At 41.5% G+C, this 14,346-nt stretch overlaps 1 protein-coding gene across 1 annotated transcript; it reads left to right on the top strand.

Annotated features, from left to right (window-relative positions):
• Positions 1–5,912: 5,912 nt before the first annotated feature.
• Positions 5,913–13,865, top strand: fam171b (family with sequence similarity 171 member B). Its single transcript, XM_078244051.1, has 8 exons — positions 5,913–6,251; positions 8,112–8,345; positions 9,707–9,799; positions 10,213–10,371; positions 10,663–10,833; positions 11,418–11,534; positions 11,616–11,739; positions 12,247–13,865. The coding sequence occupies exons 1-8, from the start codon at positions 6,038–6,040 to the stop codon at positions 13,568–13,570; spliced, it is 2,436 nt and encodes an 811-aa protein (XP_078100177.1). The 5' UTR covers positions 5,913–6,037; the 3' UTR covers positions 13,571–13,865.
• The last annotated feature ends 481 nt before the right edge of the window (positions 13,866–14,346 follow it).

Genomic DNA, 14,346 nt, shown 5'->3' with positions numbered 1-14,346 from the left:
TTCCAGACCGATGCATAGCTCACCAGAATAAGATGCTGATGTGACAACGTGAGGTTGAAGTCAAATCCCAGCTCAGACAAAAGCCTTTTTTTTTTTTATTATTTCTCGCCTCAGTGATGTGAACGTTAAATACAACCTCCAACCAGACAGCTCCCAGCTTCAGATGTAGCTCAGCATGAAGAATGCCATGGAATCTGTTCAGAAGGTTGTGGGTTCAACTCTTTTACACCACACTACATTTTAAGGTCCAACACCAAGAATGAAGAAGTCAAATAGACAATTAAACAGATACTGCTCACATCAGATGTGATAGCTCAGCATGAAGGCATGCTGGTAGGAAGATATGAAGGGCATGGGTTCCAACACAGGAACAGTCAATTTTTTTTTGAGCTTTACACCCAGAATGACAAAGACAAATACACCCAGAGAACTGTTTCAGGTCGTACATGCGTGGATAGCACGGTTGGTTTGTTCTCAACACTAAAGGCGCCGGTGTTGGGTTCAAGACCAGCTCGGTATCAATGTATGTGCACATAGATAGACCCCTTAGATAGGAAGAGAGGTTAGGAAAAGGAAGTGCAGGCAAAGAAGAGGTTAGGAAAGTATTAAGACAAGAACAGGCAGGGATCAGAATAAGGGAGAGACCAGAGTAGGGCAAGGAAGCGACCAGAGTAGAGAATGTGAATTATTTATTAAAAAAAAAACTTTTTATTTTTTTAATAAATAATTAAAAAAAAGTATTAAAAAAAAAAAAAACTTGGACGGAAAATAATTTACATCCACTTCCTGTGTATAACTGTGTAATAACACTTTCTGACATTTTTTTATGACTTTTTGCTAGATTTATTTTGTGTTATAACAATGTAATAACTATGTAATAACACTTTTTGACATTTTGTTTGACTTTTTCTGAGATTTTGTGACATAATACATACTATTACTTACTTTTTTATTAATTTATTGCATGACATACAATACTATGAGGATACAGTGAGTACGGAAAGAAGGCGGCATGAATGGAGTGAAGGAACTTCTCCGTTGTGGTCCGGAAACTCTGCACTCATCTGGGGAGAAAACAAGAGAAAGCAAGAGTTTATTGGATTGTTCTGCTCCAATACATTTGGGTCCATTTCTTTTCCTCAAGGAGGAATAAAAGACACCGAGACACACGGTAAAGCTACTAGTGCCGACACCTGGAGCTCACAAGCAGAGGACAGGCCGTGTTTTGTTGACATCATTTAGTATCTGAGCTGCACCCTAAGGTCAACTGCATGCAGCTGCATTGCAATCCAGCTAAGACACAAAGACCGTAACAAATGAAATGTTACATATTAATATTAGGGCTGCAACCGGGGGGGGGGGAGAAGGCCGGTGCGGTCCGATACCCCGTACCACTAAACGATTCAGGAAGTGGGAACGGCGGCCGCCTGCCAAAACCCACATACAACAACCCGTCACCATCGCATTTCCAACAAGAAAAGACAGCTGCTGACATAAACAACAGTTACTTTTCTCATGAATTGCTTCTAAATTGTTCCAGTGTCAGTGTTTGACCTGTGGGTTTTTAATCCATGCTGGAGGGAAGCGCCTGTCCAAAGCTGTTTAGTTACTGCTGGCTAACGTCAACTTCTCCTACAGCTGACTGCCTGATATCCAGAGCTGTGGGTCGTTAATGGCAAAAAATCTCCCAAGTTAAATGACTCTTCGCTTTATTCCAACACCACGGACGGCAGGTCAAACAAGCTATGCAACTTAATAATAATAATAATAATAATAATAATAATAATAATAATAATAATAATAATAATGGTGGGCGTCCGCACTTCTTTACTTAATAAACACACACGCAGCGCTTGGAAGGGTGCGTTTGATTTAATGTTCCTGTATTTAATTGTTTTATGATCCAAGCACTCAAATGATGTCATCTGCACCGGGCAAGAACAAACGCTAAATGTTTCCATTTTTAAAGTTTTGTCAACATTCACAAACTATTCTGTGTTACTTATGCCATTTAAATAAATGAGTTTTCATACATGTTTCTAACTTCTTTCGTTAGAAAATGTAATGTGTGTGTTCAGGGATGCATTAAGCTGAGGGCGGGAGAACAATATGAGATGTGACAACAGCACTACACCACCAAGACTACCACACTCACACGTCCTCTCTGACAGCTTAGCAACAACTCTAAAACTAACGCTGCCGTCAGTGTCAGGAGCTAACAGAACATTCAGCTTCAGCACTAATTCTCTGAAACATTTCACACATTGCTTTGTGTGTTTACTCCTTCAAAACCCAGCAGACCTGCCGAGGGCTTCAAACTACAACCTTCAACACCAAAGCAGCCGCCTGACCGGCGGGTTTTAGAAGGTGTAACACAGGGAAGACAGCGGCTTACACTCACTATATATATATATATATATATATATATATATATATATATATATATATATATATATATATATATATATATGTAAAAAGCACTGCAGCACTGCAGTCGCCACACAGCTGACAGTCAAAATCATACAACAATAATCAACTGTTATGTAATGTATAGTTATATTTATAGTTTGTATTAGCGCTGGAATGTGGAAATGTTCATGAATACAATGGCAAAGACAAACCTGCGGACTTCCAGCTCCCACGGACCATGTAAACACCAGTCCACCTGCAACCGTCTATTTGCAGAAACACAAACAAAACCGATATAAAACGCCATATTCCTTCTCACAGCGATGCATACTTTTCGCCTAGCATCATTCCGGTGAATGTGACCGCGGAGTCGTTTGTTTGTTCGCCCCCAACAGCCACAGTACCAACTGTACAGACGTTAGCATAAGCTAGCTGTAAGTTAGCAACGGGACACAGGAACCGTGTGTGTGTTTGTGTATTCGGCTATAGCGAGTGGATAGCGCCACGGATGATCATTGCCTAAGGAAGGAGACTGCTGTGTGAACAGTGCCACGGATGATCATTGCCTAAGGAAGGAGACTGCTGTGTGAACAGTGCCACGGATGATCATTGCCTAAGGAAGGAGACTGCTGTGTGAACAGTGCCACGGATGATCATTGCCTAAGGAAGGAGACTGCTGTGTGAACAGTGCCACGGATGATCATTGCCTAAGGAAGGAGACTGCTGTGTGAACAGTGCCACGGATGATCATTGCCTAAGGAAGGAGACTGCTGTGTGTGACATGCCCTCCAGCCTCTGACTGACCTCAACATTTACGGACACACTCAAGGTCCCATCTCAAGTTACTGTCATTTCACTGAGCAAAAGCACAGGATGCTTTTAGTTGTCCTCTCAACCTGTAGAAGTTATGAGCACAAATACATTTCAGGCTTTACCCACTACTCTATTACTCTATTACTCTATTTATCCATTTCTGCAGCTGCAGTTGTGATTATTTGCAGACCTCTTTGTTTCGTCTCTAGCATTATTACATTAGAGTCTGCTGGTGGTCCTTTGCTCCCATGTCACCCGCTACAATCCTGCTACGTAGCCTACAACTTGTTGGATGTATATAAAAGAAGTTAAACACTTCTTAAATATGGAAGACAAAAAATGACTTCATCAATACTGAAATGAATGCTGAAAACACATAGGATTTGAAAATGAATACATGCATAAAAGTGTTAGTTATTCATTGGAAGATGAACGTGTGAATGCTTTGAAAAAAATCTGAAACTCTAAAAATCAGCATTTGTTTTTTTTTGGGGGTATTTTACATTTTTAGTTTTAGTACTGTACTTCTACATTTCTGCATACACTTATGTCTATATAACATTCATTTTATTCTTTATTTGCATGTATATAAATGCAAGAAATGTATGTCCTGCATAATTACCAGCAGTCATGTATTTTTGTATTCATTTGAATAGTCAAGCCTTTTTCTTTGTATATTATTTTATTTATCAATTCATAAATGCATTTTTTGTATTACTTCAATGTGTGTGTGTTTTTTTCAATTAAGGTTTGCTTTTATTTATTTGGTCATCTTCCAGCATGTATTTATTGATTATAACCTAGTTTGGTCCTCCATACAGGAATTCTTATTTATGCTAATTACATACAAGTGTGAGAGCTGGGTCTCAAAGCGTTACATGCACCTGCTGTTGTACACGTTTTTCTCAAAGAAAATGTTCCAAGTATACATTTTATTTCAGGTTCAAACTGCTGAGATTTTTCATTACAAATCGTAGGGTTCAAAGTCAAATTGTACCCTTTGGGGCTAGGAGTCTAGATTCCCCTAATTCTACCACTAGGTGGCAACATGTCTGTGCTACTATTACCACCACAGACTGTTAATGTTAATTATTATGAATTATTACCACAGCACGGTCCATACTGATCGGAGCATGCCAACTCCAGTGTGTGGTTGTATTCAAAGAAAAGGGTTATGTTTCAGTGTATATTTAAACTCCTTTACTATTTAGTTAAAAGTCAACATACAGCACTGAGGGAACAAGTCACATTTGATTCAGTGGGTTTTATTCAAATGTTTCACTCATTCAGCTCATCACAGTAACAAAAGGGGCAGGATTCTGTGAAATGTGCCGTAGAGACGGCCATTTAAAACACAAGCCAAATATTACAAAGAAACAGTGCTACATTATGCCGTGTAGAACTGAAATCTTCCCCACAAAAAACAAAAAACAAACAGAAGATGAAATGTAAAAGGAAGTGCAAACATTAGTAAACAGGAGATAAGAACATCAGTAAGTTCAGAGATTTATACAAAGTGCAACAAGAACAGATCCCTTATAGGGCGTTAAACTATTTCAAAGTGTTAATATGCACCGTTTAGTGACACCATGGTGAGACCATTTTGAATACATTCAATACATTTAAAATTCAAGGGCAAACCAGACTGTAGGGTAGAGTTTGGTTGTCAGGACACATCAAACGTTTTTTTCTGCTTTATTGTTTTTACATTGAAATGTTATATTTATATATTTATTCAGTCAAGATCGGTTGCCCAATAAACTACTTTTAAACAACCTGTAGATCTGTCTCTGTGACTTTAAATATGTGGGGTTTTTTTTTTATTGTAAACTGAAAACGTTGTAACCTGAATATATTTGGAGCAATTTGTGTGTAAAAAATAGATGGGTTTTGGTTGAGATAAGTCGATTAACTTTCCAAGCATTACATTGTGAATATGAAGTCATGTAAACGTAAATTTCAGCTTTCATCAGGGGGAAGAATATTTTTGTTTGGGGGGCAACTACTTTTGTTTCTGTATATTTACAAATAATAACAGCACAAAAAAACGTGATTCTTCTATTTAGCTTATATTTTTCAGTCATGTTGTGTGATTTGAAGGGTGGATTTTTACATTTTGTCAAAGCAGGGGAGATAAAAATAGGCAACCAGGATCTCAAGTTACCGGCAGAGGGCCACGCAGACCCCAATGATGTAACAGCATCTTCTGTCTTACCAAAGATAATCAAGACAGTAAGACCTCTCACTCTGTAGCCTTTTTCGTGGTACGGTGGTAATCACACTCTTTTATAGCCTATTACTAATTACTTTAGAAAATAAAGATATTCCGTTTACAGTGATTTAAGAAATCGAAAAGCAGAAAATCTTCACATTATCACTGATCATCAAAATGATCTGCCATTGACTACAGGCTGTTAAATAAAGTAACTGCTTGTTTCAGCACATATGCACGTATATGTATGCATTATTGGACCGAAATACACATAAGGAATATATTTAGATGTGACATTTTAGGATATAAATCATAGTGATGAACCTGTGCTGTATTTTTTTTTCTTTACCGTGTGACACATCGTTCACATTATAAACGATCTTCGACCACACACGCCCAGCCTCAGCACCAGCGCATCCTTTCTCCACTGGGTTGGGGTTTGGGTCCCCCCCCCCCCTCCCTCTGTCCGCACCAACATTACAAGAAACCATGAGAGGGACGAGGCCTTCGTGATAAGGACAAACCCTACTGGACCTCGTTCTTCTCCCCCTCCCCGAACCTCTCGCGGTTCGTTATGTCTTTGAGCCTGCTCCCCCTCTCGCCATGCCCGCCGCTGAACGCTCCGTGCTGCCGCCGCTGCTGCTCTTTCTGCCGTCGTTGCTTTTGATTCCGTGCCTGGATGGGGCGGTGAGAGCAGCGGAGGAGGGCGGCGGCCTGCCCTCCTCCTCGCCCGGGGACAATGGCCTCACCATTGCGGTCGGAGACCCGTCTGTCACCGACCCGGGGCGACTCCTCAGCCCCTCCGCTCCGATAGAAGGTAAACAGAAACACATATTAGCTCTCCATCGGTCCGTCATTGTTAAGAGAAAATGAGCTGCAACAGAGGAAGCCGTGTGACTCATAACAGAATCAGGTAGCAGTGCATGCTATGTAAATAGGCTGTTTGTTTCTGTGAAACTGACCAAAAGAACTGGCTTTTAAATTGCACCTTTCTTTAGTTTTTATTGTAACCTATCTTTGTTTAGGATATATACATTCAAATTAGGTTTGCTGCAGCTTTCTGTGATTGTTGTGAGGCAAATGCTGCAAGCTAGGTCTATAAATACATTTTAAATTGTGCCACAGATTGCAACATTTTATTCAATCTGACACTTTTAATTAATTTTGAGTGGCAAAATAGTAGATTAACTTGCAGATATGAAGGTAAAGCTGGTCAAAAAATGATAGGATCGTTTTTTAACAGAGTGTATCTTTAATACTGTATTCTGAATTATACGTGATCTTTGCAGTAAAGCTATGTAGCAATATGCTCAATTGGAAGGAGCTCCTGTTATTAAAGTAAATAGGTCTTCACTAAAACCATCCTAAATGCCAAGGTATTTGTCTGAATGATCAGCTATTTCTATTGATAAGCTATTGGATGTATTCACAGGCAGTCTGACCAACAAGCTAATAGGGTTAAGATATATAATGTGGAGGTTTGGGGGATTAAGGTTTTTATCTGTTTGATGAATTAATGGGGAGCATGGTGAGCCTGTGCACATTCATGGCCTCTGTGTATTTTATATGATTTCATGTGACGTATAAAATTGATTGATTGGTTGTTTCGAACTACCTGGGCATAGATGGTGGGTTTACAAACTGTAAACATTTTTTTAAATTAAAATAAAAATACACTTGAATGTTTTCTAGGAACTCCAGCAGCTATGTTAGTGCCAGTTTTACAGACCACAACATCTTGATGAGCAGTCATTAAGCTTAATACATCCATCAGTTATACTGCTAAAGACTACAGTACATTACAACAAAAAGTCAGGTTTTCAACCCCACCAACTACACTGTAGACAGCAACATGCATTTTTATCAAGATTTTAAACAAAAAAGACTAAAAAAAGGTTGAAAACTAGAGTAAAACTGTCTCTTAACTACAGCGTGATATCGACAATTGGGAACTGGCTAAATATCAACTCTACATGCTTCGGAGTGCATATGTATGCGACAGTGTTGGAAGAGAAGAAACGTCTTAACGTGGCACTTGGTTTTGATGTATTTTTCATTCTCCCTCTGGTTCAACTGTGCCTGCCTCATCACTTTTTCATGGGAAGAGAAAGGTTACCGAGTACTGCTGAGAGAGGAAGTAGATGAGGCTGGTCTGCATACAGATCAGAACACATGCAGAGACACATGTATAACCACAATCAAACTCTTGGATGTCTAACTCTAGCAGCCATGCTGATAGGAATAGCTTACCAAATCCAAACTATAAATACAATTGGGTTTTTCCTACCATTATAAGACTTCGGGGCAGTACCCAAGCGGTTTTTGGCAGCACCTAAGCCAAATAAAATCAATCTGAGCATCAAAACTGATTAAATGACACTCAGATACTGCGAAATACTGAGATCTAAAAATTGTAGTTGGTCCCCTGTGGACTTCTTTGAGTTGAGTTTTTTTAGTGTTATTTATCTATCTGTTCTAGCTTTTCCAACGTTTTAGACACAGATATGGTAATAATAATGGTCCAAAATGATGTCAAATTAAATTTTTTTTAAAACATTTTGAGGGAGGACCCCTAAACCTCTCTGCCAAATATGTGCACCCAATTATTCAACAAACCCAGGGAAAGAACTGCAATTGAAAGTCTAAATCATTATACCTTCTGGCATTCTCTCTCCAGAGCCCCAGTTTGCCCTGAAGGTGCTGGTGAGGGACCTAGTGACCCGTCAGGCACTGCTGGGTGCTTCAGTGGACGTTTACATAAACCACACCCTGAGGAGCTCTGCCCGAACAGACGAGAAGGGTGAGGTTCTGCTCTGGGTGACCTACAGTCCCGGCCTCAGTCTGACTCTGCTGGGCACCATGGAGGGCTACGCCCCCACCCCTGTGCCCTGGAGCACCGCCAAGAGGCCGAGTGAGTAACACACACAACAACTTCTTTTAAACCTTTGGCTAATCCAAGAAACACTAACTGGCTCCTCATTGTCTCTTTATGTCAACAAATTCAAACAATAATTGTTAAGTCAGGGGCACCATCTTGGTAGTTCCTGAGGAAAACATTCATTCGCGTGGCCCAAATCTTCTCCCATATCCACCTATAAGTCATACAGTAAGCCTGGCTTCTCTGACAGAAGAACACAGCCACAGACTGTTGGATCCCTTATGGACATTAACATCTGCTCTGCTGAAATGCTGAACACCGTATCCTGACCAGCTCCAGGGTCACAGCTGACCCTGCCGCCCCCCCTTTAAGGGACACAAGTAAAAAGGATCATCCAACAAGGATCGATCCAACCATAGAGACAAAACACAATTAAGGTATTTAGCCCACACCTACTCAAATAAAAAGTGCTTTGCTCAAGGATGCATTTCTCTCACACAAACACTATTTTAGCTATGTAAATATTACTTGTGCATAATAGGCTGTGCAGCCATTTTGTGAGTTTTCTGTACTGCCAGCCACAGTATTCACACAGCTGCATTATTCATGGTCATCACAGATTAATGAAGTGTCTGCGACAACATCCAACTTGTCACTGAGGTTTGTTCATGATGAAGCATTTTATGTTCCCAGCGTACAGTCAAGTGTAGCCGAACGCCGTCATCGTATGGATTGCCTCTACAGCAGCATGTAGAGTCGAGATGTCTGACTCAAGCCTGGGGGAAACATATCCCTGCCTCAGCAAACTCTCTTTGTCCCGCACCCAATCAAATGCAGAGGGGGGGGGGGTGGGGGCTTTTTAGCCACACCGATCTCATCTTGGTGTAAAAAAACAAAACAACAACAACATGACTCTATTGTCTGTGCATCCACTTCCGCTTACTGGTCTGTCTCAGCCAGAAAAGAAGCAGGGAGGCGGTGTTTCAAAGCAAAGATGGAGCAGGTGTTATGAGGGATAAAAATCAGATGGATGATGAAATTGTGTCATCTGTCGAGACCTGCTTTGCTCCGCATTATCAGAGGCGCCTCCCTTTTGTGCTGCTGAGCCAGACAGCTAAAGCCTAAAAAGAGGCTTGAGGTAGTATTGCCACCTGCTGGTGGTATTACAGGTCTACAGGAAGGCATGAATGACTTGACATCTCTATCTCTTGTCACATATTTAAAACTAACTTTTCTCAATTTCGCTCTTATTTATAAATAAAGTTGCCACTTCTGATCTTTGTCAGTTCTATAATGGTGACTTTTGTCTATTGGAAAGAACTTGGACATTTTGTAGTTGTGATAGTTGGGAAAAAAGTGCTATTAGTATTTGTGTTTTGTCCGTCTTCCTGCAGTTTTCTCTGCTGTGACGTTGCTGCTGCTCCCTCACAGTCAGGGGAATATCTGGCTGTTTGAAGACTCAGTACTCATCACAGGGAAGTTACCTGGTAGGTTTACACACTTTGTAGAGGTCAGAAACAAATGCATGTAAACATAGTCAGTATATAGCTGAAAAAAAATGATTTATTTGTTCTCTATAATTTCCCTTGGAACCGTTTACCACATCATCGATGATTATTTATCTAAAATCTCATTGTAAAAAATATTTTGTGAAAGCACTAGTTGTCAACCCTACAATATTGTCGCAATATCGACATCGATGTGGTCAAGAATATCGTGATATCTGATTTTCTCCATATCGCCCAGCCCTAACCTCTACTGTAAAATAAAGAAAGCCTTGTTACCACTTCTCTTTCATCTTTTCTGTCAAAGCACAGTCACTTGTAGCTTCATATACGCATTTAAACATACTGCATCATGTATCTAGATGTTCTTATCGGATGCCATCTTGTTTTTACAGACAGCTCATCCCAACCTAAGGTTAAATTCCCCAAGAACCTCCTCACGATGTCTGATAAGAGCAACGTCTCCTCGGTGACAGCGTACCTGACTGTACCACAGCACCACCTAGCGAAAGACTGTGCCAACTGCACTCCAGGCATCATCAGCAAAAAATCATGTGAGTGGTAAATAAGACCCTCATTAGTGTTTTAAGCAGACACATTTCTCAAAACTGCACTAAATAAGTTTTACAAACAATTATTTAAAGACTTTGTGGGGCATGAATGGTCAGCATCTTTAAATCAAGCAGATCTCACAGCTTGTTTCACTGTTTTACTGTAATTCTTTACAAAATGGATAAAGCTAATGTTTAAACTACAAAAAACTTGTTAAACATAAGAATTCACTGTACCATTTAAATGTCTGAGATTGACTCCTCTGACTGGATTACTCCTCCGTGCGTCTGAAGTGGTGCAAATCATCGAGCTGAAGGCGCTGGCAGCCGTCAATGTCCTGCTGTACTCTGGCGGTGAGGAGCTCCAGGTTCGAGGGCCCATTCAAATCAGCCTTCCCCTGGGACGCAGCACGCACCTCAGGGCCTCCGACACTGTGCCAGCCTGGGCCTTTAACCTAAAGACAGGTAAGTATAAAAGAGCAAAAACAGATAAGCCACTGAATTTCATTAGAAAATAAGACTGACACATGTAAAATAAAGTTGGTACTGTACATCGTTACAGAGATCTAGCATTTGGAAGAACAGCATCTGCAGGGTTTTCCCTGCCATTTTAAAGTTAAGGTGCAGCACCTGAGCTGTTTAGGACAGCATCTAACTTGAATGAATGTAACTAGACTTTTCTCAGATCTAATGATTGTAGTTGGACTTCTTTAGTTTTGTCTTGTCTTGTTATTTATCTGCTCTAGCTTTTCCAACGTTTCAGACACCGATATGGTTATAGTAATGGTTTAAAGTAATGTGAAAAAGAGTAATTAAACTACCACAAAGGTGCAAAAACCCAGAGACACAAAATATATGGGGATTTTGCATTTTTTAAATTGGAAAAACCTAACATTTTCTTAAGGAAGTAAGCCTAAACCCCTTTTTGTATTGTGTGTGTATTTTGCCAAATACGCGCACCTAAGTCTTCCACAAACCGAGGGAAAACACTGATCTGTCAATATTGTAAGCTTAATGATTTGATAAACTTTAATGTGCAATAACAACAGGTGCCTGGGAGAACCAGGGTCTGGGGATAGTGAAAACAGTTGGCGATGAGCTGGTTTGGACCTACACCGCTTCCCATCTGGGCTACTGGATCGCTGCCCCTCTTCCCTCATCACACGGTACATCATCTCATCTACCTTCATTCATTTGTGGAATTTGTTTTAAATGTGTCATGCCAATCTATGAATTTGACTGTTTAGATAACCTGGGACATGGAAGCTCCATTGATTTCATATCACACCACACCTACCTGTTGATGGGAATACTGGGAGCCATGCTGGCTATAGTGATTGGACTGCTTTCCTTGCTGCTGTGTCACTGCGGGTAAGAAAGCTGCTCAGAGATGTTAGCGGTCGATTTCAATTTACAGTATATAAAACATATACTTACTTATTTTCCTTGTAGTAAGACTTCATTTAGAATTAATTATTTTCAGTTCAAAGTTGAAACACATTTAAGTGTAACTCTTCAAGAATAAAACCTATGTTAGATCTTTGAATAAGCAATTTTTTTGTTTATTTAGACATGAATATGTATACAGTATGTGTATATGTGTTTATGTATATGTTATTTAAGTTACTGAAATATCCTTAACATTTGTAGCCAAGTGTTCAGGGGCTTTAAACAAGGTAAAGAAAAGTCCACTGACTATGGTACTATATCAAATAAATGCTAACAGTGCATTCAATAAAACCCTCTTAAAGAAGACACCAAATAGAATAAGTGGTAGGTTAACAATATCAGCCTAAAATAAAAAATTCCAGTGTCCATTTAACTTGCCCTTAACATTTGAAACGCAACCCTATGATTTAATTCATTTCTTCTGTACAGGAGAAGTTCTTATCGAGAGCCCAGGAGGGGGAGGAGAGCACGCTTTTCCAAACTCACGGTGGTGAAAAAAGACCAAACCACCTCCACCCACATGGAAGAGGGTTTGTTATTCCGTTCTGGCGACAACAGCCTCGCTTCCTGCAGTGTCCAGTGTGACCCCTCGTCCACGCCGAGGCACAAAGCCAACTACAACATCTATGTGGAGGATCCAGGGAGTCGCCCGGTGGCTCCCCTTTATGAGAACATTGCTCTGGATCGGATCAAAGGTCCCCAGCCGTCATCTCACTACATCAACAGCGAAGAGGTGGCCCGGCTTCGGGAGAAGTCAGAGCAGAATCGGGTCAACATAAACTCTGACAACTTCTTTCAAGATAAGCTGCTTCATATTTACAACCAGCCAGTGGCCATTATTCAGGCGCCGGAGCTTTTCGGTGCTCAGGAGCAGCAACTATCAGGCTGCAAGTCTGCTACTTTCCCCCGCAATGGAGTTGACTATGATGCTCACTCAGAGCCTGCAAGTAAAGACAGTTACACCCAGACACTACCCAAAGTCCCTCACCACCACTCCCAAGGTGGGAGCAGCCCACAGCAGAGCAGCCAAGATGAGCCCCAGCCTCTGGAGACTCCTCCGCAAGGCCAAGGCCCTAACGCTGTTGTGTGGGGACGCTACAGTAACCTCCTGGAATCCTCCGTCTCGGTCCCTGGGACTCTTAATGAGGCGGCTGGTATGGAGGCCTTCAGCAGTGGGCATGGTGTACCCAGCGAGCTGCAGGGGATTTCAGAGCGCACCTTGCTGGAGCTGACCCGCGGCAAGTCTCACCCCAGGGCCTGGTTTGTCTCCTTAGACGGGAAGCCGGCCGCCCAGGTCCGCCACTCCATTATCGAGCTCCAGAGCCGCCGCCACCGCCCACCGAGCAGCAACGACACCAGCCTGGACTCTGGGGTGGACATGAACGAGCCTCAGCATAACATCCGCGAGACGGAGCGCGACAGGCGCTCCATCAGGGCCTCTTCCCTGCCGCACCACAGCCGGGGAGGGCGTTATGGCGAGGAACAGGACCTGAGCAGTAGTGAGAGTGGCACGACAGCCACCTGTACGCCAGAGGACCCTTCCCTGAGGAACATTTTAGATGGTAGCAGTGGGGCTATTCCTAACATTCCTGAAGAGCGAGACGGGATGGATACATCCAGCGCTCAGGAGGACAGTGAGTCCAGAGGTACGCCGCCTCCGCGGCGCCTGAGGAAGGTCAGAGAGAAGGGCAAGACTGAAAAGAGGAGTGCCAAGCATGTCCGTGAGGGGAGACCTCTGACCAAGCGCAGTTAGAGCACGGCTCGTTGCAAACACCAAGCCTTTTTTCATCAGTGCTTAATTTAAATGTCCCATTAACCATTTCACCCACACTGAGCTATTTTCATCACAATGTGTCATCAGTGCTGAGTGATCCAAATTAGTTTTCAACACTTGTGCTCACGCAGGCATTGTTGTTGTTGAGTTATGTGATTGTACAACTTTGCCAAAGAATGCATACGCTCAAAAAAATAAAGCAGGATCTATTGTCATGTTGAAGCATCATGTAGCTGCTGTTAAAACACATTTGTGTGCACCATGTCGTTTCATTCACCAGCGAGATTCTTCACATGAAAATGTCCGTGTGAACACGATATCCCATAGTCCCCAGTGCTAGCATTATAAAGGGTGCCTTCTTACTGCCTGTAATCATTAAATATGATCACACAAGGCACAGTATTTGACTATATTTTGTAAAATCCGGTGAGTTTGCAGGATGGACACAGATACAGGTCTATGCTCATTATCCTCATCATAAATGCCTGCTGTAAATTAAATAAGATTTAGAAGCGTTCCCAGTTTGCAGTACTGACATCTTGTTTTGATCATTCTGCCTCATTTTCCTTATAAAAGAGACTTTGTGGTCAGTTGCGGAATCAGCTCTGTCTGAACAATGACTGACATATCGTCTTAACTTTCTGCCTGTCACTGACTCCAATGGATTTTTGGAGTAAAAACACTGATGTACATTGTAAAGCTAAGCTGCCATTTACATACCTGATATTCAAGGTTTTAAGCCTACGATTATTTTA

This window comes from Sander vitreus, chromosome 24 (assembly GCF_031162955.1).
Source record: "Sander vitreus isolate 19-12246 chromosome 24, sanVit1, whole genome shotgun sequence".
Lineage (NCBI taxonomy): Eukaryota > Metazoa > Chordata > Actinopteri > Perciformes > Percidae > Sander > Sander vitreus.
This window is presented reverse-complemented; position numbering and strand designations above follow the sequence as displayed.